General features: G+C 47.8%; 1 protein-coding gene and 1 non-coding gene across 5 annotated transcripts in view; both read right to left on the bottom strand.

Annotated features, from left to right (window-relative positions):
* Positions 1 to 2,747: 2,747 nt before the first annotated feature.
* ZNF831 (zinc finger protein 831) overlaps positions 2,748 to 27,600 on the bottom strand; it is a 108,368-nt gene continuing 83,515 nt past the window's right edge. For all 4 annotated transcript variants that reach the window (XM_040459793.1, XM_040459794.1, XM_040459795.1 and 1 more), the window contains 2 exons: positions 5,564 to 5,712; positions 2,748 to 4,836 (listed from right to left, as the gene is read on the bottom strand). In XM_040459793.1, the coding sequence (XP_040315727.1) occupies positions 4,006 to 4,836; positions 5,564 to 5,712 (980 nt within the window). In that variant the 3' untranslated portion in view covers positions 2,748 to 4,005. The remainder of the gene's footprint in view (positions 4,837 to 5,563; positions 5,713 to 27,600) is intronic.
* LOC121020137 (U4 spliceosomal RNA) lies at positions 20,527 to 20,660 on the bottom strand. The gene has a single exon (XR_005785969.1). It is a non-coding gene; the product is annotated as a U4 spliceosomal RNA (small nuclear RNA).

Here is a 27,600-nt window from a genome sequence, read left to right as displayed (position 1 = left end):
AGAGAACTGTACAGGTGCAAATCTAGCACACGAGATTTTCTGGGTCCTGACACCTGCATTTAATGAATTCTGAAAGATAAAGGCAGGAAATTTGTGCTTAAATATCAAGAAACGTAGTGTTTCAAAAGCCAAAGAGGCTCCCTCACAAGAACCATGGGAATCCCAACTGAAGTGAGGAAAAAACACCAGTTCTGTTTGCTGCGGCTGCAGCAATGTGACCGCCACAGAGCCAGGCAGACCGTTTTCTCCTCACCATATTAAATTATGTCTGGAGAGTTGAGCAGCAGCACATTCCAATAATGATGACAGTTTCCATAACTATGAAAATCTGCTGCACCAGGCAGATTTTGTGCAAGATGCAAATTTCTATGCCGGGGAAAAAAAATGAATAATGTGATCATTCTAAGTAATGAATGTAAATGCAAGGAAATTCTTTTTGGCATAAGGCTCCAAGTCGTTCATCTTTCATGCCAAGAACTGTGGTCGCAATGCTTTCTGGCAAGGCTACTCTTCTCAACTGAGCCTTAAAGGAGGGATTTTAGGAAGGGGAAGTGTAACTCACCCTCAGTGACCCATCATGCTATTGGCAGGGTTTGATGAAAATCTAAAGGCACCCGTCCGCCATCTTTTTTTTAATCCCTTGGCAAATGAACCATAGGTTCTCCTGGGTTGTTGAGTCAAAGGGATATTAGCTTCATCCAGAATCTCGAAGGTTATGAATGACAGGAGGCATGAGTCGTCCTCCATCGTGCCTTACAAAAAGGAGCATCTGGGTTGCCTGTTAAACACCAGGTGACTTTAAGAGTCACTTAACAGTACCGGCTGCCAAGGGGGGGGGGGGGTTTGGGGGGGGGGGTGAAGCCTCTTTCCTCTACGCATCTTTAACAAGGGATGTCTGGCCGGTGTAGGTGAAGCTGCAGAGGTAAACCTGGTGGTGAGTCTTGAGCATCATGGGTCATGGCACTTGGATACCTTGCCCTGAGAGAACAGCAAGGAGTTCAAAGTGCACTTGACTTTAGTCTATGCCAGAGTCCCTAGAGTTATTCTCTGTGGAAGAAGCTGAGCACCAATTGACTTAAGACCCTGACCCAAAGGTACAATAAAAGTAACAGCCCTGGGGAGAGACAGGAATGAATCCCTGATCTGTAAACTCTAGTTTGCCTTGTTTTAAAGTCAATCTGTTTTACACAGGATGCACTTGAAGAGTAAAAACTGCAGCAGTTATCAATTAATAACATTGAAATTTTATTTTCAATAACCCAAAGCAGCGATACAGATCGCTGATGTTATCCCCAAAAGGTAGCCCTGGTGTTGCATTTCTCTTTATGAAAACCCCATAGGAAAGCTAAGACTTATAAAAGCAGAGATTATTAGGGCTTTATAAAGGGATTCTTTATTTTAAAAAAATTGTGTTTTAGGATGATTTCCAATAGCCAATTCCGCTAGAGTCATTCAAAATACTTTGTTGTTGTTGTTGTTTGATCCACTGGAATGTAGCTTTTCACAAATTCATGCTAACACAAAGTAAGGCGCACTTGGAAACACTGCCACCTGCCAGCTAAATGACCAGCTGACAGGATGGTTTGGCAACCGGCTCACCTTGGGAAGAGACACGAGGAGGCAGAGAGATGGAACCAGTGTTCCGCCATATTTGATCTAGGGTGGGATGTGGCAGCCAGCAATGGTGGCTCTTAGAAGGACAGGGCTTCCGTCACCATCTGGAGGTCAGTGTTATTTGGAGCTGTGACTTTACTGAGTTAGAACAGCGATCCTGCGGATAGCTTAGCAGCTACCAGGAAAGAAGGATCTGGAAGATGGTTTCCTTCCCCTGATCAGTGCCTCCCCAGACAAAGTACTCAGGTCAGCCTCTAGACACGTTGTCTTCCCCTCACACAGCAGTGTTCTGGTTTTGCTTCTAATCTTTGAATTATCGGCCAGACTTGTACACTGAATGACTGCACCCCCAAAATCTGGAACTCTGGGGGAAAAAAATCATATGGAGCTTCTCTGAGCTCACGTTCTTTAGGGCAACACTTGGCAGAAGGTGTTCATGCTTCGGTTCTCCCCGGTCTCCACCCAAATGTCTTGTGTGTGGGACCCCTCCCCATGGGGGCCACCTCTGAGCCCCCGAACCCCCAGAGGTAAAGGAGAGAGAGCTCATCTCACAAGGAGATCACATAAGCTGGAGATGCATCCAGTTCGTCTGGTCTAACTCTCATTCTCAGCTGGAGAAACTGAGGCACAGAGAGGGCACGTGTCTTACCCAAGATTTCCCAGCTCACTGAGGACAAGGTCAGGCCCTCACTCTCCTTCCAAGACTCAGACCACTCTCCTAGACCTCCTCTCTCATTACAGGAGCACGGGTAATTCAGAGGGTAGATAATCACATCACTTTTGTTTGGCTTAAAAAGTACAAGACGAAGAAACAAATAGTATCTCCCTTCTTAGGTTTTTCCTGGCTGGGCTTGAAATCCCTCGGATATTTATGAGCGCACCTGAAATGACCACAGACACGCGCTAAGCCACCAGGGGAAGCTGGTCCGGCCTTGAAGTTTTCTATGAACAACCCTAAATTTGGAAAAGTCACATGATGGTCCTTGAAACGACCACCCTCGGGCCCAGGAAAGGACGCGTTAAAGCGCGTTCGCGCCTGTGTGCTGCCGCTTTGGATACGGGACGTCATACAAACATCGTCACAGCGCAGCTAAGCCAAAAGAGCTCGGCTGTGCGTTTCAAATGGTACAAAATCACACGAAAAGAAAGTATAAAATGTTATCGAAATGCAGCAGTATAAATCTCGGTGAAGTTTTTCCTCTCCTCTTTAAGGAGAAGGAGAGGAACACAGTAAAACACAGTAAATCCGAGGCTTTGCTCACTGAGTTGGCTGACGTAGATCAGCTCTTCTGTTCTGCACAGGGGTGCGCTGGCTTGGAATACTGGGGAATTTTATCTGTACTGTTCTGACTTGCACAATACAGAGGCTGATTTAATTTGACAGCAAAGTAACACCAAGCCCCCAAAATAAAATTACTGAGATGTAAAACAGCGTCAAAACTCCAATTAGTTTTGTATCCTTGAAGCTTCTGGAGGAAATCTAAAAGGCTCCCGTCACGATGAGCAGGCATCAATTTAAGCTGTACAGATTACTAAAATGTACCCCTCTAATTGAAATTGCTCAGAGCACAATATGACAGAGAGAATCAGAGAAAAATAAGTGAATTTTTCCCCCTCAAAAAATGACTCATTCCAGAGACTGTTCTATCAACTTTTAACACGGCGTTCCTTTGCAAGAGCTAAAAACACCGAGGGTTTCGGAGGCCTCAGCACAAAAGGCACCGGGCCCGAAAGCACGACATGCTTTTGCTGTAGGATCGTAGGTAAGCACTGACCACTTGGGTGACATGTAAGGACAATCGGCATTTCACCAGATCATAGGCATTTTGAAGGATATTTACAACTTCCACTAAGGACGCAAGTTATTCTAGCCAAACTTCAGTTTTTTAATGCATCTCGATTTCGTTTCTAGAGTGAACAGAAGTATCTTGATGCCCACGTCATACCCCACCTCCTCTGCCAAGCTACCCCAGTGACCCAAGCATGCTTACCACCTTTGAAGCAAACCCTCAGCTTACTGATGGAGGAAGTCGGCCGACTCGACTCTATGGGTTCACCTATACGTAAACGAGTCGACTGTGACTGTGGCTCTCCTGGTTAATGCCACGTGACTGGAAGAGGCAGCGGGGACCGATGCAGAGGACGCGGCTGGGAGTCCAGCACGGTCACCGTGCGCCAGGCGTTCTTAGGCTCTGCTCCATTGCGACCCCTGCCCTGCCTGGCGCCTGGTAAACCGCCAGGGGATCTGGGGAAGGGAGGCTGGAGCCGGCTGGGGATGTCTTGCAAAGATCCCCCAATGGCTCTCCTAACGTGGAGGTGCTTGGCGAAATACAGTTCAGCCTTCCTGCCAGCCCGACAGCATGCGGTCTCTGACTGCAGACATCAGAAGCCTCACATCTCTATCACTAACCGGTCCTCATCATCACTGCTGGTGTCGCTGACCTCCACTCGCGTCTGCTTCCTGAGTCCTTCCAGGCCCCTCCTCTTGACAGTTTTCGAAGGGGCTTCAGGGGATTCTCTGGGCTGCCCTGGCTTAGAAGGAACCACACAATCCTTTAGGGAAGTTAATCCAGAGACTTGACATTTCCCACTCTCGTTTCCTAAAGGAGGGCAGGGGACCACCATTTCCCCCCCCCCATACTGTCCCCCAGTGGGAAAAAATGTCTTGTGTTCTCCTTCCTCTTGGTATGAACTAGCTGAACCTGGTGCTGGCATTTCCAGATGAGTCTTTCCAGTTGACCCCAACAGAAGCAAACCTGACCTTCTTTGCCCACATGAAGGTTTCCCTGGCAAGACCGATGGCGACACGGCTGCGGCGATAGCCTTTCTATCTGGGGAACTTTGCGTCAGAGCCTCCCCTGCCGCTCTGTGGTCCTGTGGCTCCGCACTGTGAAGTCCCAGGGTTGTGTGACCTACTCTCTCCCCCAGAGCACAGATGGCAGCCACACAGGGAGCAACATCCTGGCGGAGAGGGGTCCCTCTGGACCCAAGGGAAGAAGGCTCTTGAGTATCTGAGAAAATGGACGGTTTCAGATCCACCGAGACTTGCTCCCGGGTGGGCGGAGGGCGTGTCTCCAGCGTTCCCACGCCAGGACCTCTGCCTTGAGACAGAAGGCTGTCAGTAGCCATGGCCACGCAGGAGTCAGAGCGCTCAGACGGTCCCGACCCGGAGGCAGTGTTCTGCGTGCAGCGGTCACCACGCCCACTGGGAGCTGCCGAAATCTGCAGAAAAGTGCAAAGGAAAACAAATGGGGGGGGGGGGGCGGTGGTTAATTGGTACAAACAAAAACAAAAGCTTGTGGTCAGAAACGTGGTCCTCAATGAAACTAGGTCCTGAGTTCCTAATGATTCTTTACCGAGCGTGAACTTCAATAGGATGTCCTCAATCAGTTCCCATTAATAACTAATTGGTGCAGTAACTCGAGTAAAACTCCCTGTTGACACAAAACAAGTCTCTGAGATTGCTGTGTGTTATCTGACTTTGTGAAAAACCACATCGCTCCAGTCCCTCTCCAGTCCTGCGCATCCAATTTTAAGCTACCACTGCTCGTGAGGTAGATGTGCTATTTCATAGCACCCTGTACTTAGGTTTTTCCACAGGAGCATTTCTAGAAGTGTGGTCTGGATTAGCATCTTTGTGCTTTGCAGCCCACGGCCCTCCCAACCTTGCCTGGCGGTGACGTCACGTCACGGAGATGCCCACAGCGCGACAGCTTCTCTACCCTCTTCAAGTACAAGTTCAAAAGCATATTTAGGATTTTTAGTGATCGCCCCATTCTTTCAGTGCCTGGTGTCTGGAGGTGTTTGTGTACCTGCCAGACTTTGTGTGCCGGGCAGGGAAGCGAGCTCTGCCACACGGGACGCCAGCAACCAGGAAAGGAGAGCCATTCATCGACACGACCGACGGACAGAGTCAGCTCAGAACCACGGCTCCCCCCTTCACGGTTACCTGGTCCATTTCACTGCCGGCCCTTGAACTGGTGTTGGGAGAGAAGCTTCCGGAAGCTGGTCTGGAGACATCCTCCTCCTCCTCTCCGTGCCCACAACAAACAGGCGATTCTGAGGCGGCGCGAGATGGCTCCCCTCGCAGATTTAGACCTAAAATGGGGAGGTACATTTATACACACCGGAAAACATCAGCAAATGGTGATTCCCCAGGACTCTGCCTTCATCACCCACTCCGATGAGCTCGTCAACCCTTGTCTCCCACAATGTGTGCGGGAACGTTGACCTTGAGGCGCTTCACACAAATAGAAGGTCTAAGCAATGGCAAAACCAACTCCCAAGGCAGAAAAATCCCCAAACTATATATGTGTGTGTGTGTGTGTGTGTGTGTGTGTGTGTATATATACACATATATACACACACATATATACATATATATATTTCACATGGCTTTCTTCTATCAGAGCCATCTTCCTGGCCACGTTTGTTCAGGCTCACTTCAGACTGGCTTGAAGTCTCTGGCCATGCATCCGGGGTCAAGGGTAGAAATCTCCATCTATGTGGTGTATGAGGTTCTGTGTCCATCCGAGCACTGGGCAGCAGGAAGCAAAGTCGGTTTTGGTGCTGCTGTTGTTGTGAGATGGTTATTGCTGTGATCTGGGAGGGGAAAGGGGCACAAAGATGGGGCCTTGATAACATCTGCAAAACAGCAGCTCCCTTGCAAGGGCCTCACCCTTACTCTCTCCTCTGTCTGCCATGGTGGCCTGGGATACGGGTCAAAAGGACCACAGAATCGCAGGCAGGATGGCTTACAACATGAGATGAGATCAGAAAAAATTCCAGAATGGCTGGGCCACCAGAGACAAACATCTGATTCACTTTCAAATTTGCTTCCATTTTATTAAAGTTAACATAGGCACAGAGTTTCAAAAAGTTGAATCTGTCAACTTACTAAGAAAAACAACGACGCTTGCCCACCCACTCACCTTTTCCCACTTTGCATTCTTCTGATATTTATCTCCCTCGCTTTTAACAACATGCTTCATAGCACTACTTGATTTCTTTTTTCCCGTTTGGAGGACAGTCTGTGATTTCTCCCAGGGGGACAGGAGCGTCGATCCCTGCCTCCAGCCCCCTCGGTCCAGAACCTTCATGCCCCGCCGTGTAGGCACACTTGCCACCCCGTCTCAACAGTTACATAACTATGACGTCATAGTTTCGTTTAGGAGAATATTCGGTGTTCGCATGCTCGGGACCATGTCTCTCACTGCCGAGCCACGTCATGTACTGTGATGACAATGCCTTGCTGGCCAACATGGTTTTCCCTGGAGTTAATAATTACCTTGTTTTTTAAATTGTGCTTAGTTTTCTGTAGACCCAGTACTAAAACCTTCCTCCTACCTCCTTCTCAATTGTCTACGGGTTTCATTTCCTTTCCCCGGAAAGATCTCTCTGGAAATTCTCTGAAATGCCTACAGGGGACTGCTGCTCCCCAGGCCCAATGTGTGGCTATGCCCCAGGACCCCCTTTCATGCCACTGTGGCAATTCTCCTCACCTCCTTGGTTCCTGGAGCCCCACACTTCTTTTTCCTTGCTTTCCTAATGCAACCCTCCCTGCATCTTCAGGAGAAAGGGTGCGTGAAATAAAATTGTTTAGACTTTAATCTGCCACTTGTTTGGATACAGCATTTTGAATTAGAATTCATTATCTTTCAGAACCCAAGACACGGCTCCACTGAATTCTAGTTGTTAAGAAGTCTGGAGCCAACCTGATTTATGATTCATGATCCTCTGGGCAAAACCTTTTTGTTTTTCATCTCTCTGGAAACTCCTAGACTCTTCTTTGTTCAGTGTCTCTATGGGACTGGCTCTATTTTCATTCATTGTTTGGGCATTCAACGTGACCTTTCATTCTGAATCCTGTCCTTCGGTTTGGGGAAAATGCATTGCTATTTCTTTGACATTTATTCTCCTTCTGTTTCATCTTTTCTCTGTTTCTAGAACTGTTCTTGGTGAGTTATTGGGTTTCCTTGTCTAACCCTCCTTTCTCTTCTCTTTTCTCTCTTTCCTAGCTGTCTTTTTATTTTACTTTTGGGAGAATTCCTTCAACTTTCTATTCCAACTCATAATCTTCTATTTCTATCATGTTTTTTTCATTTCTAAGAGCCCATCATGACTCCCTTCTGTAGATTTAATTTCTAAGAGCCCATTATGACTCCCTTCTGTAGATTTAATTTCTAAGAGCCCATTATGACTCCCTTCTGTAGAGAGCCCTGTTATCACTTCAGAGCTCCAGGGTCTTCCGTTGTATCACTGGCAAAATTAATGACGACTTGCTGTCCCTGCTGTTAATGCCGAAGTTCGCTTCTCCATACAGAGTCTCTCTCTCTTCCAAGTTCCTTTTGTTCTCATTTGTTTTTTTCTTTCTCTTTCACATGAAAGACTTTCCTGAGGTATCCAGCAACCTTAATATCTGTCCACGTTCAGAAAACAGGCGCTCGACAACTGACTGGGAGCTCTTTACATGTGCAATTTGTCAGCTGGGGCCGCCCTGCAGGGTCATCTGGTTTGCCGCATTCGAGCGGGAAACCCTAAAGGAATTCTCCGGGTCTTCCGAATTCTCAGGTTGGCTTCTATGCAGGGAGTCCTCCAAGCTCCTGCCTAGAAAGTACAGACCTACCTCTTCTATCTCGAGGGGTAGGTCACTAGATTATCAAGTGCATTAATCCTGAGCAAATCAACTTGGAAAATCTATAGAAAAGTACAGCGGCTTGGGAAAGGAAGCAGTAATTTTTCCTGTAATACAATTTTCACGTGAGCACCTGTGTATCGACACAGAACCAGGCTTTTGGTATTCCATTCGTTTGCTCAACAAATACGTCTTGTGCCCATTCGATGAAGCGGGCACCACGCTGCTCAACCCCGAAGCACCGGAGAGCAAGGCCAAGGCGCCCTGGCCCCCAACAGCCTCTGCTCCAACGGGGAAGAGAAACGACAAGTCAACTGGTAATTCACAGTTGTGCCGGGGGGTCATGAAAGAAATGAACACAGGGTGGGGATGTCACAGACAGTAAATACAACCAGGTGGCTATGACAGTGACTGGCAGCAAACAGGGGAGGCAAGCACGTTCCAGAGAGTCACAGTAAACGGGGGTCTTAACGGAGAGTCGCAGACAATGGCGGCATACCACAGAGAGTGGTGGGCGGGTGACTGTTCCACATAACTGAGGAAGGCCTCTCTGAAAAAGCGACATCCGAAATGAAACCTTGGGGACAAGAAAGAACCAGCCCTCGGAGGCCGTGTGGGGTGAGGAAGGGACCGATGAAGGTGGAAAGAAGCCCGAGGGATTAAGGAACCAGTGGGAGGGCACCCTGGAGGAAGGGTGGTGGGCAGGGGGCAGGAGGCAAAATGAGGGTGGGGAAGCCACCCGGGGCTCAGGTCTCGTGGGGTGCAGGCAGCCGCGGGGAGGGGTTTAGATGTTACTCCACGTTCGCCGGGAAGAAACCAACGTGGCTACCGTGCGGACGGTAGAGCTTGCTGGGGTAATCCAGCTGCCAGAAGAGATGGCTAGCCAAAGCAGTGGAAACTGAAGCGGAGAAAATGGATGGGTTCAAGCTAGATTTCCATTCTCCCCCAAGAAGAATCACCGAAGGATAATAACGATGATAAACGTTTCTCTAGCCCTGTACTTTACCAAAGCATAAGCGCCCCACCGTAAGTGGATTAAGCTGTGTCCCCACAGTGACAAAACAACGAGGCAATTCATTCAATTCAATGAAGAAGGAAAACCAATTAGTATAGAGAAAATAATCAGATTGGCCAAATGTCTTCTCAGCAGGTTGTGTGGGTTCTGAAGCTCAGCGGAAAGGCCGTGTGCGCGTTCGGCCAATGCTTTCTGACTCATCCGAGAAAGCGAAGGAAGAAAATCCATTGATTTAATTTGCTTTTGACCTACAGTCTACAGAGAAAAGTCGGTTATCTTTAATAATTGTGAAAAATGCCCAAATAATGTCACTGAAGTGTGTTAAACTAATTTGGATTATTGAAGAAGGAGGCTAACTTGCTTTTAAATGCATGGCCCTTTCCAAAAAGCTAAGTAGCGCCCTGGCCAAATGTTAAAGCACAGAATGTAATCCTGTTGAGGGCACAGCGTCACTCTGTGAATCACTTCCTCCATCTTCCGAAATGATGGACTCCTCCGTCTTAATGCAATCTTCAGAAACCCGACCGCTCTTGCACGATCACGTGGATCTCCTTAAGAAACCACCTCTCATCCAAGCTCTGTGTGCCGTTCTGTTCTCCCCCTTGATTAAAGGCTGTGCTTTTAATAATTTCCCTCAGAAATAATTGCCAAGCCGCGGTGAGAGGAAGAGACTGCTTAAAAACGTTGTAGCAAATTTAAATTTAGCCATCTTGAAAAGGCTACCAGAAACTGTAAAATAATTAGGAAGAAAATGGAGTGAAGCAGCCGGATGAAACTCACAACAGAAGCGTAGACCTCTTTAGTGCCAACCCTCTTCCCACTGTCTCAGTTCCTGGGCTTTATTAAAAAAAATGCCAATAGACATATGACTTAAATATCATTATCTGAAAATGGAAGTACTTTGATGCATTTCCTTCGGTTCCCCCAATACACCAAAAACTCCATTAATTTGGAGTCCACAGGCTCTGGAATTGTACATAAGGAAGGGCTGAAAATGAGTCTATCATGTTGGCCTTCTAAGCAAGCTAGATGCATAATCAAGAACACAGAAGTGATCTCCTAGACTATTACCTGATCTGAGATTGAACTGTCTAGAAGCGTACCTGCCACTGAAGGACACACAATGCGTTACCAATTAAAATTTGCAGTTACTGGAGAAAAGCTGGGCAGAACTCTAAAAGCTATCACCAAATGGGCAGATACGTGCTCATTTATTCAAATATTTGTCGAGCCCACTTTTCTGGAGTCTGTATTTGTCAAGCCCATTTATGAGCCCATAATTTTAAGCCTAAAGAGTCAGTGAGCCCATGTTTACGGAGTCCTGAGTATAGCCAGTACTCTGTGCCAAGAACTGTGCCAAACACAGGCAATTAATTCAGTGGCAAACGAGGCGGACACCTCGTGGAAATTACAGTCTAATGGGGGAGCAATTCGGCCAGCAAATAATGACACAGAAAATGCACCAAGAAAATGCAGTCAACGCTACGAAGGGAAAAGTGGAAGGAGCCACGAGGTGGTGAAAACGGAGCCCTGACCCTACCCAGACTACGGAGAAGACCAGAACCACACACACTGTAAGACTGTTCCGACAATGCACCTGCCGAGGCTGGTTTTCTCTCTACAAAGCCACAATCATTCACTCATGTAATTATTCGGCCACTATCTTCTAAGTCTCTATTTCATGCCGCACACTGCACTAAAATTTTTTTGCAAGCAAATTCACCCGCTTCCGTCCATCCTACTACAATTTTGGTTTCTATGGGAAAGAGAAGAGAAAAGATCTTGCCGAGGATGATGGAAGACGGGACTTCTTCCTCTCAGACAGAGCCTGGAGGATGTCGATTCCAATCAGAAAATGATCATGAGCCCGTGGGCAGCAGGCGGCAGCCCGAGACCTCAGTTCCACAGGCAGGGGGGTGGCGTGAGGGAGAACCACAGAAACATCTTCATCAAGTAGAGCCTTGGTATCTCTGGGCCATCCTAACACAATCTGTTCAAAGTCTGCCTCTAAGTAATCACAAACACATCTTTTATTTCAGAAACCACTTTTCTTCGTGGTTTTCATCTCTTTTCTATTTCTTTGATGAAAGGCAATCAGGGCGACAGTCCTTCCCACGCAGAAATTGTGGGAAATACACTAAAACTGTGTTTAGTGCAAAGTGAGGTTCAAAATCTTGCTTTCAGTTAAAAGTTCTGTGGTGTCCAGGTAAGAGCGTGACTTTAAGATGCCCGGCAAAAGCAGGATTATGAAATCACATAAGGAGAAAAGAAGACTACGAAAGAAGCGCCACTGGAAATGTTACAAATGCCAAGGCCGCCCCTCGCCAATCTACTTCATGTGTCATTATTCCCGAATCTTCTTGTGGCTAAATGAGAATTATCCACGCAGGTCTCTTCTCTAGGACATTCGCCAGATACACCCGCAGCATCCTCTCTTTTCTTCTCCAGATTTACGCCTTAGAATGAAGGAGACACTCTTCTATTTCAGCGATTTTGGAGTGCTAAGACCTAACTAATAGCTTTCGGGAAAGAATTAATACTTCTCTATTAATTCTAATGGGAAAAGATGTAGAGAAGTCATTAGCTCCTGTCAGAGAAGGAGAGCGAAGGCATGGGGAGAAGGGCCCTGGAGAGACTCCTCCCCAGCCCTACCATGTCTTCCTGACACGTTCGGAGGGGGACCCGGGTGAGGACGGGAGGGGGAAAGGTTAGCTGCCGAGGCCCCATGGTGAACCCACCGAGGGAAACTACTGCCGAGAGCCCGAGTGAACACAGGCAACAGCTACCTTTATTCCGGGATCTGTTCAGCCTCTCCACACGCTGGTTAGAAATTGTACCTTTTATGTGTGTGTAATTAGGTAAAGCTTTTACTTCAGAAACTACCTGTAATCACAGTGTCTCTACATTTCTGTTCCTGAGATGAAAGCAATGTGTTTTGATCACTTGCTCCTCTCAGATATTTTCTCCAAACTCGGTGCATGGGGCTGGTATGAAACCTTTCAGGGACTCTAAAGCTTGGTCGTGGGCAGAATTCAACAATGTGCCTTCACAGAGTAAGACGTTAGGCCCACGGAATATAGAAACATAATGAAAATGGCTCAGGACCACTCTGAAAAGTTTACGTCCAAACTGCCCCAGGAAAATGGGTTTTGTGGACCTGTCTAAAGCAGTGGTTCTCAACACGGCTGCTTAACGCTGGCCAGTGCACAGGATGGCCCCACAGGGAGGGACCGGGCCCACAGGTCAGCAGATTCACGGCACAGACACCCTGCTTTAAACCAAGGTCACGATCTCAAATGCTATAGGGGCCGGGCAAATAACATAAACGAGACAAGTTGTCTGGGGCCGGGGACCGTGGGGAATGGAGGGACGCCCAGGTTCCAGCACGCGGCTGACCCTTAGCTCCACCAACGGAGACCATGAAGAACCAAGGATCCGGTCGGTCACATCTGTCCATTTTCCAAGAGAAACCAGAAATGTCGATTCCATGTGTTTTTAAACACGGATGATGAATCCGCTTTCAAACAATAACACGGTGCCAAACGACGTGCCCGTAGCCTGAATTTGGCCAGGGAGGGGGTCAGTTTGTGACCCCCCCCCCCGTTAGTTTACGAAGCTTAATAATCCGCCCACAGTGACGGTTAAGACTTTAGGCCTTACCCAGGCCTCACTCTTACAGAAGCGAAGTTTCTGTTAAAAACAAAAAATGCCATTGAAAACTATGGAAGAGTAAACGTGTTTTTGCCAAGTGCTCTGGTGGTGTCTTACGCAGTGAAACATGTAATCATGAAACACGTTGATCCACGTTTTGGGAAACTGACCCAGAATGTCTCCTGCAGCAAAAGAGCTGTGGCAGAAAAACAATAGCATAGCAGTCGACAGGAACACAGGAACATCCACGGACACAGGAAGGGCTGGAGAGAAAAAACCTTCGGTGCAGCTAAGCCATGGGATTTTATGCCATTATTAAAATGATCTATCGCTCATCTATCTATCTTTCTACGACACAGGCCTAGAATTTTACACAAGATATATGAAGAGAAGTCGCAGATTTCTACATATGGGATGATTCTATTTGTGTAAAAAAACAAAAAACAAAAAAACAAAAAAAACAAAACCAGAGACCAACACGGTCTGTTCATGCTTGTACGCGTGTGGAGGTGGGTGCGCAAGGAACATCAGCTGGCCTCTGGCTGACGGCCGGGGACCGTCAAACCTCCCTCGGATATGTGGATGTCGCTTTCTTTGTTGCAACAGGCATGGGATGGCTTTATTCATTTGAAAGAAAAATCAGAAACAAATAATGACACTGGCCCCCAAATTCAGGCTGAAAGTCATAAGCAAAAGCCCCCGGGTGTGCCCGGCGTGTCCAGGCAAAGCTAAGGGTCGGGTCGGTTCGGTCAGAACACCCCGCTTAGACGGGGATCTGAAGCCTCGCACTCTGGTACGTAACGAAAGCTCTGCTTCTCAGCCAGAGAACAGACGAGACTTGCCAAAGGAGAGAAAAATACATTTTTCCATCTCTAACCAAATCTGGAGCCTTTCTGTACTCTCCTAAGTTTTTTCTGAAATCTTGCCTCTTCCGAGTAATCATGTTTCAAGTTTTGTTTTGTTTTTTTCCAGAAACCACTTTTCTCTGTGGTTCAAATTTCTCTTCTCTTTCTCTGATGAGAGGCAATCAGTTTGAGAACACTTCACTTACCGTTTTCTCCAGAAAAAAAAAAAAAAAAGAAACCAACATATTTAGTGGGAAAGTATGCTTAAAATCTTTTGGTAGCTTGAAACTTGAATCACGCTCAGACAATAAGAGAATGCTCTAAAATGAAGAGAGGACAAGTTGTAGGGAGGAAGGAAAACTAAGTGGAGAACAAAAAAATTGCTAATGTTATTTGAATTATTTAGTGCCAAAATTTAGTCAAGAAAATTCACTTTACGGACCATTACTTTCAAAGTTTCTTAACTCTAAATGAAACTGTAGAGAAAGAAGTTCAGACTTGGGAATATAATTGATGTGTTTAAGCAATTGTCTTTTCATTTCTTAAGATTTACACCCTGGAGAAGGAGGTGTTATCCTGTTTCAAGCAATTCTGTAAGCAGTATTACTTAACTAATGGCTTTAGGAAAAGAATATCTCCCCATTAATTCTGACAGGAAAAATAATGGTACAGAGCCATTAGCTCCCGTCAGAGAGGCAGAGAGGGAGTTCGTGGATGAGGGAACCCTGGAGTTCAGGCTGCCATTTTGTTTCTCTGAGGAAAACACTCTGAGGTGATTTGTGACAGAGGGAGCAGGGCACGAGTGACACCACGGGAGCCCCACCCCTCCCACTCCACTCACGGCAGACTAACAAAAGTTTAAAGGCTAAAAGGGGGGTGGGAATCTACTCTCCTTCATTTCAGAGAATTACATCACCATCCTCACATAATATTTAGCCATTCTACCCCTTCAACATGATTAGGTAAACCTTTTATCTCACAAAATACCTGTCAGAGAAGTTCTCTTTACCTTTTCCATTTTTTTTTTCAACGAAAGACAGCTGCTTTGATAACTGTTACCCTCGGAGGCATTTTCCCTAAACTATGTCAGTGATTAAAAAAAAAAAAAAAAAAACTAGTTAAAATCTTTCAGTCACTTAAAAGCTTGGTTATGTGCAGAATTCAAAAGAAGAGATTCTGGTGAGAAAGGAAGTAGAGGAGACAAAGAGAATAGAGGGGCTCCCTCACCCTGCAATTAAATGCGGGTTTACTGTCAATGATTTAGAAGCTCAATTCCACCTAGTTGATGCGACGTACGCAGAGCTGACGAGAAGAAAATTAGGACATAATTACACAATGATTGGCATTGTGGTGAGTGCCAGAAAGGAGAGGAGTTATGAATCATACCACAAGGACATCTCCTCTGGCTTGAGACTCAGGAGTGACCAGCCAAAGAACCCACTAAAATGTCACCGCACAAAACCATCCAAGGAGCCAATGTGATCAAGAAGCCTCAGCCTGGTTCTTCAGAGAGAATGTGGCTGGGGGATAGGAAAGCAGAGGGACACAAAGATACATTTATCGGAAATCTGACTACATGCCCAAGTGTTTCCCTCTCCTAATGCAATTTTCTAAAAGTTTGCCTCTTCCAAGTAATCATATATTTTATTGCAGAAACTACGTTTCTTAGTGGTACTCATTTCTGTTTCTTTGATGAAAGGCAATCAATTTAAGATGTTCCTCTCAGAGAATGTTTCTTTCCCTGGAAGACGTTTAGTGGAAAGTCATGTTGAAAATCAATCCTTAAGTTGAAAGTTTATGCCCAGACCATAATCCCGTCCCTAAAATTCAGAGAGCAAATGTGGACAGTGAGGTGAAGTCGGGGGAAATACAATCACTGGAAATACCATTTGAGATCTATAACGGCAAGACTGAAAGTCAAGAGTATCTACTCTTCGAACTATTATTTTCAACACTTCTCATTACTAAATGAGTCTATAAAAGACAGTTCATTTCTCGAAATATAACTGAGGTATTTGAGAGCTCATTTTTCCTCAGGATTTGCATCCTTAAACAGAAGAAACTGATCCATTTCGATGATAATAGCTGGGCAGAAAATTCTTCCCTTTTCTACTTCATTAATCCTGAGAAGGCGGAAAAATGGACTAATGTCAAACTCGAAACAAAGACAAGAAAGAAAATACTGGAGTTGGCCTCATCAGTTTTGGTTTTCCAATCACCCTAGGAAAGAAAACGTTCTCGGCCCAGTCTCAGTGAAAAGATAAACGTTCAGGGAGAATCTAGCTCTTTCTTCAATCCTAAATTGTAGACGACTAAAACTCAACTGGACCAGAAACCCAGGAAAAGAGGAGGAGGGAACACTTCTCTGTTTTCCTCACACAGTCAGATACTCTCTACCTCATGTGGTGCTTAGGTAATTTCTTCCTTGGGAATACCTGTCAGTGTGGTTCTCTCTGCTTTCTTGAGGAAGGGCGGGTGTTTGTTTGGAAAGCTGGAAACCCTCTTCCACTCAGATACTTTTTCTAGACAACACTAGTGGAAGAGCCTGTTTAAGATACTCCAGTAACGTAAAATCTTGCACACGGACGGAATTCAACAGCATTTCTTACATGCTATTTAAGAGTAAGAGGACCGGGAAAGAAGAACAGTGGCCCCAAAAGGCTCCTGAAAGACTTTCGTACCAAAGTTTACTCAAGAAGGTGTGGTTTTCTTCACAATGGAAGAACCTGGGCCCGGTGGACTAGGCCGCCATTGAAAGACTTTCAACGTGGCTTCTCTGTTCTCAACATCTCCACCTCCGAAGAAAGAGGACTTCTGTAAGTGTGATCCTGTAGCAGTGCGGCTCCAGTAGTGTTCTCTGAGCCAAAGCCTCTGCGTGATTTCTACGGATCATGATAAAGAAATAAAAGAGGATGAGTTCTTTCAGACCAAAGCGGGGAACGAAGGACGAAATGGGACCTGTCCTGCTTCTGAAGGCCACAGACACTTGCACTTGACTGTTCCCTGCGCCGCGGAAGCTCAGACGCAGGCAACAAAGAGAGGAGGAGGAAAAACAGGAAGACGTGGGCCAAATTCTCACAGAATTCTATGAAATCACTCTTTTGTCCTCATACCAGCTTTAGAAATCCTGCCTTTTATGATGTGGAACTTGAGGTACAGGGTTTTTTCTTTCTACTTCAGCAACTACCTCCCAGACTCAGAGTAGCGCCTTTATCCTCTCTAAAACCTAATCAGTCTGCAAATTCAAAAGCTCCAGTACACAAGCAAGCAAAAGCTTACCTAAAAATACAGGTAAGACCCCCCGAGGCGACAGTAAGGAAAGACAAGAGACTACAAAAGAGAGACTACTGCCTCAGAAGTCATTTTTCATCCCAACGAATCAAGAAATCGAATTTCTCAATTTTTTTTTTTTCTGAGAGTAGCAGTTGACGTGTTGGAACCATCTAGAAGGTCCAAGCTTTGAGACATTTAAAAAAATCTTTACACCTTTCCTGAAGACTTCTACTCCACCACCCCCCCAAAAGAGGCATCTATTTTGCAGTCCTAAAGCAACATCGGGAAGGAAATCCATGGTCTGACAGAAAATGGAAGGTGCCCTTTGACTCCTGTCTGGAAAAGAGCGCAAGCAACATCGCACCCAGACATTCCACCTGGAGGGGGGGTGGAGGGTGGAGTGGGAGATGAAGCTTGAGGCAGACACACAATTCCTCACAAACGACCTTACAGGGACCGAGGGGGTGCGGGGCAAGAACGGAATTTAAGCCACGCAAACGATCTTTAGGAACCCTTGCCTTGGAGCAGCTCCCAGAATGCTCCCTGGTGGCGGTCTCGGGCAGGCTTGGGGTGGGGTCACCGGCGCCCCTTATCACCCAGCTGTCCACTCGCTCATTTTCTCGGAGAAAAGTCAGCTAGGCTGGTTAAGAGCAGCTCTCCGAAATTTTCTCCCAATAGAAAACTCACTTATGTACGGAAAGTGAAGGTCCCGCGACAGGAAACTCAAGGTGGGGGGGCGGGCCCCCGCGGCGGCCGCAGGGTGCAAACTGCCACTGAAGCCATTGTCATTAAAAAAGCATTCAGGAACTCCTCTTGACTTGTCTTTAAAAATATGTTATTACCAAATTCAAATCAGAGACAGAGTAACACAGTTCAAATTATCATGGGGTAAACTAACATAATGGCTCTGAAATAAAGTAGTTTCCACTGTTTCTGCGGATGCTGACAGGAAAATAATGAGAAAATTGCACGAGCATCCATCAAAGACGGAGGGTGGGAAGCGCCGAGAGCGGGTTCTGGGAGACTTGCTCACTCGGGCCCCTCACGAGAAGTTGAGAAAAAGGGAGGAGAGAGCAGGAGCAAATGGCAAGTGGGCTTCAACCCCAAAGGATGCTGGTCCGCAGAAAGAGAGCGCCACGGCAGCCTGCCACGGAAAGAAATACTCATAATCATGGGATCCCACACACTCTCACTCTGAAGAGGGCTCGACTTCTCTACGCAAAGGCAACCTTGAAAACTTCTCTTTTGAGAGGTCATCGGCCCATTTTACCTCAACTATTCCTCTCCTACAGGAGAAAACAAGGCTATCTGCCCATTTCCCTTGCACAATATCCTCCACTGCTGTAACCGTGGGGAGCGCCCGTGAATGAAGTACACTTCGTTACTGTGAAAGTTCTCTCAGGGAGAGGAATCCACACCCGGCCTCTAATGAACACGACGGGGAGAGGACGAGACGAGGCGAAGCAGCATGAGGTGCGTCATAAAACTGAAAACAGGCTGTAGCGCAGAAATGTACCCTGTACGTCAGATCGCAGCTCGCCACCCATTACAGCTTCTCGATTACAGATTACAGCTTCTCCGAGCACATTTTCTCAGCCAGAATGCAGCAGCTTTGATGCTCTCTTCCTCACGAATTTCAAAGAGAAGAGAAAATGAACCCCTTTCCTTCCGTGAGTTAGCTCTGAAAAGGAAGGGAATGAAGGTGGCCTTTCGCCACCGGTGAGGGAGTGGGCGAAGGCCCCGGAAAGCCCCTCCACCTGTCTGCCCTTCCGTTGTGGTGTGGGGCGGGGAGGCCTCGGGCCCTGGGAAGAAGGAAACCCCTTGCGTTTGAGCCAAGGACCCAGAGGGAAGATGGGCAGGGACACTCGGAGGGACACTGAGGGTCCAGACGCCCGGTGACTGGAACCAGCCTCCCATCCCTCTGAAGAGACAATCCAGTGATGGTGTCACAGTCCGGAAATCAACCCGGCCACAAGGAGGGCCCCAGGGAAAACCGGGCAGAAACGAGCAGGAACCCCCAAACTGACCGGAATTCAGAAGTGCAACCAGATTTGAAAGAAAGTTCAGGGTAAATTTTGAAACGCATGGAGCCCCCCAGGGAGGTCTAAGCCAGCAAGGGTGCTCTGAGGGTCCTAGGGACAGTTGCCAGATAAAATGTGGCCGCCTGCTTAAGTTTAAATCTCAGGTTGGCAAGGAATCATTTTTAGCGTTAAGTATGTCTTCTACAACGTTTGGGGCACACTCAAGCTAAAAAAGAAGATATCATTATCCGAAACTCAGCTTTTTTTTTTTTTTTTTTTTTCCCAACGTTTTTATTTATTTTTGGGACAGAGAGAGACAGAGCATGAACGGGGGAGGGGCAGAGAGAGAGGGAGGCACAGAATCGGAAACAGGCTCCAGGCTCCGAGCCATCAGCCCAGAGCCTGACGCGGGGCTCGAACTCACGGACCGCGAGATCGTGACCTGGCTGAAGTCGGACGCTTAACCGACCGCGCCACCCAGGCGCCCCCCGAAACTCAGCTTTAACTGGGTGCCCCGTATTTCCATTAGCTCACTCTGGCCACCCCGCCTTAGGGTGTAGGGAAAGGGGGAGCTGGCCGGGGGCCGGCTGTGCTCAGAAAAGTCGGACATCTGACTGAAGGTACCAGGTTGGGCAGGTGACCTCGGCCCCTGACCGGCTCCAGGCACCGCCCTGGAAGGCTACGGGGTCTGGACGGGGCGATTATTATCAAGCAAGACATCTCGTGACGGGGCCCCTCACAAAGGCCCTGACAGTCAGACGGCCCCGACTGGTCTTGATGGAGACACGGCTCACGGGCCCTCCAAAACACTCAGGAGCCAAGCCCACAGGCAAAGGGCAAAGCAGGGGCCGGCGTGGACAGCCAGCCAGCCAGCATCCCGCAGCCCATCCCCTGTTTTCAAGACGTTTTTAATGCCACCATGAAGAGACGACCTTCAGGCTATTCTGGAAAATTATCAGGCTCTCTGATGTCATTAATTCTCCCACTTCTGTGGATACAAGGACCCAAGGTTATTTTTTTTTTTTTTTTCCCCAAAAGGTCCCCTAACCCATACCCACTAGAAAAGGCCTTCGGGTATAGTCTGTTATCAGGAAGGTTCTTTTCTGGGTGAGAAGCCTCAGCTAGCCTCTAACCAACGCGAGCGGCAAGGACGCGCACAGCGGAAATGGCCTGATGCAGATAATAACACCGGAAAGGAGCATTACGTGGAAATGCATTCTAGAGTTCTGCGTGAGGCGGCCACACTCCAGTAATTGCAGGCTCGGGGACATTTTCTAGACGAGAGTTCCGTTATGCTCGTCGCTTCTCCCTCAAGGATTTTCACACACAGGGAGGGGAGAGAGAGAGACAAAGAGTAAGCCCCTTTTTCTTCTCCTTTGAAGCCAGGAGGAAAAAAACTAGGGCAGGCCCTCAGCCGTTACTGGTGGGCTCGCCAATGGCACCCACTTCAGAAAAGGACAAGGGTCAGCTTTGTTTCTGCCAAAAAAAAAAAAAAAAAAACCCACGTCTCTTTCCCCCAGAGGGCAGAGGGCTCCTAAGTTTTCAATTAGCAATAATCGCGCCTCGGATAAACCTCATTGGCTACGATACTGCCACTGCGCAAAGCTCAGAGGGCTCCTAAGAAAACGATCCCCTGTCCGGAGGAAGGGACTCTGCCCTCAAGGGGGGGGGGCCCTGAAGGGACAAGTCAACAGCCCGGGAAGACGCTTGGGCTTTCATTTCCCCTCTCCACCTGCCAGAGGACAGAGGAGAAAGAAAAACAAAATGAAAGGTTTGGTCCAAATGCTCACTTTTGGGTTCGTCGTCAGTTACGTACAGCAACGCCAGGAAAACGTCTGGGGGCTGCAGGGGACCTGGGACAGGCCCAGAAGGAGAAACGAATTTATGAGGACTTCAGGTGGACCCAGAAGGCCACGATACAGAGACAGAAAGTACCGGACTGACCGATGGCCAGGCCGAAAAATCAGTACCCTATATCCTTCCTGTCAGTTCAAGACGTTTTTAACCTCACTATGCAAAACCAGCCTTCAAAAATTCTATTCTAGAAAATTATTAGTGTATTTACCTCAGAAATCTCTCTCCCCCATATATGAGGCCCCAAGGCTATCCATTCTTCTCACTGAACGTCGCCTTCCTTGCCTGCCTTGTGCTCCCTGGAAGAGAATCAGATGTGTGCTCCACGGTCGTGAAGGTCACTGAGGCACAGAAGGCTCTGCCCACCTGCTCGTAAATTCAGGGAGCAGAGATGGGAGTCGACGAAACAGCACAGGGTAAATGATGAAAGTTAAAGCAGGTTTCAGTGCAGAAACGTACCCTATGGTTCTCCGTTTTTTCTAGTTGGTATCTCTCCTCTGATTACAGGCCTTGCATACATTTTCTCAGTGAGGATTCTATGCAGTTCACACCACATATTTTCAAGGAAAATAAAAGTAATTTACTTCTCCAATAATGTTTGGGTTCAGGTAAAGACTACACGAACTTGGTCTCACACAGCAGCTCTGGGTTATCTTTGTCCCAGAAATCCTGATTACACCATGCATCACGAGACACAGAATCAGCTGAACGGGGACCCCCTTGGAGGGCAGAGGGCAGAGTCTTGTAACTGAAGGGAAGCCACGCAAGAGCAGGGGAGCAGAGGCTGGACGCTTGTGGGAGACGGAAGCCAAGTTCCTGCAGGGAAGAAGTCAGAGGGTGGGCATACGGGTGACCGTGCCATGGAGAGCCTGCCAGACCTCAAGCCAGAGAGGGTCAAGGTCAACATCAACCGAGGTGAGTCAGGCCGAGAGCCTGCATTCTTGGTATGATAGGTCAAGGAGGGCACTTCACCTCTCGAGTCTTGCTCCCCAAACCATTACCCCAAACTAATCATGGGGAAAACATCCGATAAATCCCAATACAGGGACATCCTACTCTCAATACACCTGGCCGGTTCTCCTCCAAACTGTCAAGGTCATCACAGACAAGGAGAGTCTGGGAGACCGTCAGAGCCAAGGGGAGCCTAAGGAGACGGGATGATAAATGCCATGTGGTGTCCGGGGTGGGATTCTGGGCCTGAACAAGAACATGAGGGGGAAAAAAATAGGGAAATCTGAATAAACTGTAAAATTGTTATTAATTCTTTACCCATAGTTAATGTATGGTTAACTGTAACAAATATGCCATATTAATACAAAAAATTAAAAACAGGGGAAACTGGGTGTGGGCTATATGGACCTCTCTGAGCTATCTTAACCACTTTTCTGTAAATCCAAAACTATTCTAAAATAAAAGGTTTACCGGGGGAGAAGGCCAATGGGCCAGGTGCTATTCGAAGGACTGTGCACACATGTCTCCTGGGGGCAGAGCTTTGTGGCTCTGTGGAAGCCTTGTGTGGAAGGGGGTGGTCTCCCCCTTCCGTTGCTCTAGATGTCTCAAGACCTAGACAAAATCTAAGAACCTTCTAGAAGCCTACGCCTTCTCCCTTACTCTCCAGGACCCGTATGACACAATGCAGCTCTTCTGAGCGGTGACCGTGGGGCCTCTTTCCTCCCAGATGGGCCCTGAGGCAAACCTAGGCCTTGCCCCCCGTTCTCCTCTCCAACCACTTTCCTCGACGGAATTCGGGGTACTGTGTCATCCAGACAAACTGCCTCATTGGCAGGCCTCATGCAGATGAAAACGTGGGCTCTCGTTCAAAATGATGGAGACCTTCAAGCCCCACGGCAGAGCCTGCCTGGACCACGGCGTGGGTCACACATGGGTCCAGACCCCCGGATGAGCTCTACTCTCAGGAAGAAACACGGGAGCCCACGGTCGGATCCATGTCCCTGCTATGCACATTCCCCCCACAGCACCCGACGGGCTCGAAGGCAAACGCTGGGAGGAGACCCCCGGCCACGACGGCAGCTCACAGAGATGGACAGGCACGGCCTATGCCCGGGGGGGGGGGGGGGGGGGGAGGTGACCGCCAGTGAGCCCCGCATGGCATAGCTGTGAGGACGGCCGTCCGCTCTAGCCTCCATGCAGAGGTCCTGTGCCTCTCTGTGCCCCAGTGTCCTCGCCTGTGCGATGGGACGATCCTAGCCCGTCCTGCGAGGGTGGTGGAGAGGCTTCAGGGAGCTAACACAAGCGCCACGCTCAGGCTGCAAACGTGTGGGGCTCCTACTGCCCTCAGCGCGGCCCCTACCTCCACCGCTGTGACGTCTGGGTGTCGACCGGCTCACTGCTCTGGCCTGGACCCATCCCCATTGCAGTACAGTCAGCTCCGTGAGGGACAGGCCCTGCTCTGTCCCGACTGTAGCTTTTTCTGGCACCTAAAACACTGTGAGCGGCGCATAATAGGTGCTCCAGAAACAATCTGTCGAATGAACTCACTGAGTGAAGAGCAGTCTGACTCCAAACCCCAACCATATGCTGCTTTTCCACTTCACTCCTCAAGACCACAAATAACAATCTTTACAGAGCCTTTCCCCTTTGATGAGACTGCAGATCCCGGGGAGGCTCATCAAGGGTTAACCAAGTGTCCAACATCCTGGGGGGCCGGGAGGGGGGGTCCTGCAGCGGGGGCGGACCCCAGGGAGAACTCACAGTTGGACAGGCTTTCCAGAAAATCTCTTCTGATTAATGTGCCATTCTTCCCTCCCACCCCCACGAGTGAGATCAATAATGATTTGACTCTGCTCTGCTATTCTCACTGATTATAATCATATTTAAAAACCCTGATCATTTTCTTAAACTCCATTTAGTGTCAATTTGCATTCATCAAGGGTTTTTCTTTAAAGGGGTAGTTCTCTTTAACGGCGAACTCTGAATTTCGAAGGTGACGGGCCCTGTGCCTGAAGAGAGTCCGAGGAAGGAGATGAAAGGCACCCACGTTTTCGGCCAGGTTTCCGCAGGGAGCCTCACCCTGCAGGGATGCACAGTGTCCCGCGTTACAAGCCAGTGCACGTCTGCGTGTCCCACAGCGTTTCTCCCCTCCCAGTTACACAGATAGCAATGCTCTTTTTAGGGGGCATATGGGTACAGCCATGAGCCGTCCCTGGGCCATCGGTGGAAGCCCTGGGAAGGAACAGGAGAATACGTACACACAAGGGGCCGCTCCGTGTAAGTAACCGCAAGGTGCTTCTACCACTCTTAGCTGCTGCGGAAGCTCACCATATAATTTGAGATTTCTTCGGCGGGCAATGGTGGGAAGCAGCGAGGACCGAATGGAAATGACAAAGATGAAGCCGGCCACCATCGGTTGCGGTGCCTCGAATCTCGGGGACAAAGGAGGAAAATGTGTGCCTGGTTTTACCTTCCGGGGCGGGGCCCCCCCCCCCACACAAAAGAGGTTCAAAACAGAAGCGTCTGAAAGTAGAAGGGCTCAGGAAAGAAAGACACATGCCCAAGGTTATCAACACGAATGTAGCTGTTTATTTAAAAAAAATTTTTTTTAATGTTTATTTATTTTTGAGACAGAGAGAGACAGAGCACGAACAGGGGAGGGTCACAGAGAGGGAGACACAGAATCCGAAACAGGCTCCGGGCTCCGAGCTGTCAGCACAGAGCCCGACGCGGGGCTCAAACCCACGGACGGCGAGATCGTGACCTGGGCCGAAGTCGGACGCTGAACCGACTGAGCCACCCAGGCGCCCCCCCCCTTTTTTTTTTTTAATTTTTTTTTAATGTTTATTTATTTTTGAGACAGAGAGAGACAGAGCATGAACAGGGGAGGGTCAGAGAGAGAGGGACTGAATGTAGCTATTTAGTAACAAGACCCTTGAAGCGGGATCACCTGCCTTGATGCGGATAAACAGACAAAAATGTGCTCTTCTCCAATGAGGATTTCAAAGTTCTAGCTGTATTTTTTTTTCTAATTTGACTCATTTTTGCGACAGAGAATACAATCACGAACACGATTTTACTGCTGCCTAGAGAGGCACATGGTCAGGGCCCAGAGACAAATCGAACCATGTGAACAGTATCTGGAAAAAGGCATTATTGCACGAATGCTAACTGAAATGTTTCCTTCTAAGGAAGAGATTTCTGGACGTCCAGCCTGTCTGCATCTCAAGCTCATGTGGCGGAGCGTGTGCGTCGCCTCCTTATTTCTGTTCCTTTTTCTCGGGAGTGAGAACCCACTTTCTAGCTGAGGCGTGTTACCGCTCTGCTTAAAAACTCCATTTTTCAGTTTTTCTTGCAGACAAGTAGGACCAGGTAATTAAGTTCTGGCCAAAAAGATGTGAGAAGACATGATCTACGGAATTTGTAAAACATGCCCTTAAAGGGAGGGTGGATACTCTCTCCTTCCTCTCTCCCCTTTTCTCTTGGCTGGAATGCAGACCTAATGGCAGGAGTTAGAGCAGCCATCCTGTACCGCAGCAACAGGAAAACTGATGGCAAGGAGAACAGAGCAACAGGACAGAAGGAACCTGGTCCCCACCACACTCCGGAGCCATCATACCAGACCAGGGTACCTACCCCGACAGTTGTCTGTAAGAGAAATAAACTATGTCTCTTTGAAAGTCATGGCTACTTTCAGCATTCATGAGAGAAGCCAAAGCCTTATTGTGCCCGATACCATGGTAATGAAAACTACTATACTGCGAGAGTCTCAACTTCAGCCTGTTTCTTTTTTTTTTTTTTAATTTTTTTTATGGATCAGCCTGTTTCTTAAAACTCTGATTATCCACACACGACCTTGCTCAGTACAAACGCCGTGTCTGCTGACTGCTAAAAGTGTTAAGCCTTTATCATTTTGCCATATTTGAAAATTACGTGGACCAGGAATCAGCAAGCTACAGCCTGCAGGCCAGTCCGGCCCTCCACCTATTTTTATAAATAAAGTTTTATCGGAACACAGCCATGCCCATGTATTTACCATATATATATATATATATATATATATATATATATATATATATATGGCTGTTTCTGCCCCATAACGTCAGAGTTGTGTAGTTGCAACAGGGCCTGTATGGCTAGCAAAATTCAAAAAATAAAAAAAGTAAAAAATTACCAAAAAAAATTTTATCTGGCCTTTTATAAAGTTTGCAGACTCCCAATCTACACTATTAATTACATGAAAACTTCTAATTAACTCCCTTTCTCACTTAAACGAGACTCTTTTTAAAAACCAGATTATTTTTTAAGATCAGCTCTATATCACTGCCTCGGATGAAATGCTGGTGTCGCTTAGGGGGCAGGCACTGCACGTTGTCTATCCGCTACTATTCTCCATTCCTTCCTATCAACGGAACCCCAGAGATGTTTAGTGCACCTCTAGAATGCTCTTTTCCCGGACTCCCTGCAGCCAGAGGTGTCCTTGCGACCCAGCCCAGACAACAAGACATGAGTAGGGGCCGCTGACTGCCCCCGAGAAAGCTTTCAAAGGCACACCCTTTGGGGCCTCAGGCCCTTTTTCCTGCCTTTGGTGCAATCTTGGGGTCAGGCTACCCACAGAATAAAGGCCCAGGGTGGGGACAGGAGGGCAGAAAAACAGAAGGGCCCTGGGTCACTGTGGGGTCACCGCTGGGCTCCCTGGCCAGCTGTACTAGCCCAGACCACTTATCCTTAGCCTACTTGTTATAGGAAAAGACGAAGCACTTTTTTTTTAAGAGCTCCTGACAAATGTGTTCCAAATCGCTACATGTGCCACAAAACAAACAAACAAACAGCCCCAATGCTTCACCGTTTCCTGTATCCACACCCTCTGCCATGTGATTTTCAAGGTCTCTCATGGGATGTGGGGTCAATTTCCTCACCCTTGAATCGAGGCTGGTCCTGTGATTCTCCTTGGCCACTAGAAAGCCACAGAAGTGATGTGCCAGTTCCAAACCTAGGTCCCCAGAGGTCAGTGTGAATCTGCGTTCGTTTTCTCTCTCTCTCTCTCTCTCTCTCTCTGAAATATGGCAGGTTGGGAGACCCAGTCTTCACTTCACCCTCATTCCCCATGCTGATACCCAAGCAACCTCCACACATGTGTGTGAGGCCGGCCTAGACCAGCCAGCTCCCCTCCAATTTCCCAGCGGTTCCCCCCTGTGACCCCGCAGATGTGTGAGCAAACCCAGCAAAGCTCAGACATGCCAGGCTCCAGTCAACAGAATGCCCGGCGAGCCCAGAGACTCACAATGATAAATGCTTACCGTTATGAACCAGTGAGTTTGCTCTGTACGCAGCAGTAGCTAACTTAAATCATAAGTAAACATATATTTGATATAAGTTAGCTACTACTATATAGAACATAGATGTACGGTTATTACCTTTGCTATTTTGTGTGTGTATATATATATATCTTCACCAACTCTGTGAATCATTTCCACGAGAACCCGAGATAACAGTTACCTACAAACCCTGTAATGGGGCTACTCACCCCTTCCTCCCCACTGTCTGTAAGGCTACCCCTCTCTTCTCAACACAAAGATCAGAAGGAGTTTGGGGGCCAGCCCGAAATACGATAAACAGAGATACGGATGAAGTAGGCAAATGTCTACTGACAATATTCGATTTAAACCTAGTGGCGTCCACCCTGTAAAATCGCCCGTCACATCAGCTATTAATTTAGCAATCTTGTGCTTCCGGCTTCCA

This window comes from Herpailurus yagouaroundi, unplaced genomic scaffold (genome assembly GCF_014898765.1).
Source record: "Herpailurus yagouaroundi ecotype Mexico unplaced genomic scaffold, PumYag 246, whole genome shotgun sequence".
NCBI classification, from domain to species: domain Eukaryota; kingdom Metazoa; phylum Chordata; class Mammalia; order Carnivora; family Felidae; genus Herpailurus; species Herpailurus yagouaroundi.
Note: the sequence above shows the minus strand (reverse complement) of the source record. Positions and strands in the feature narration are given on the sequence as shown.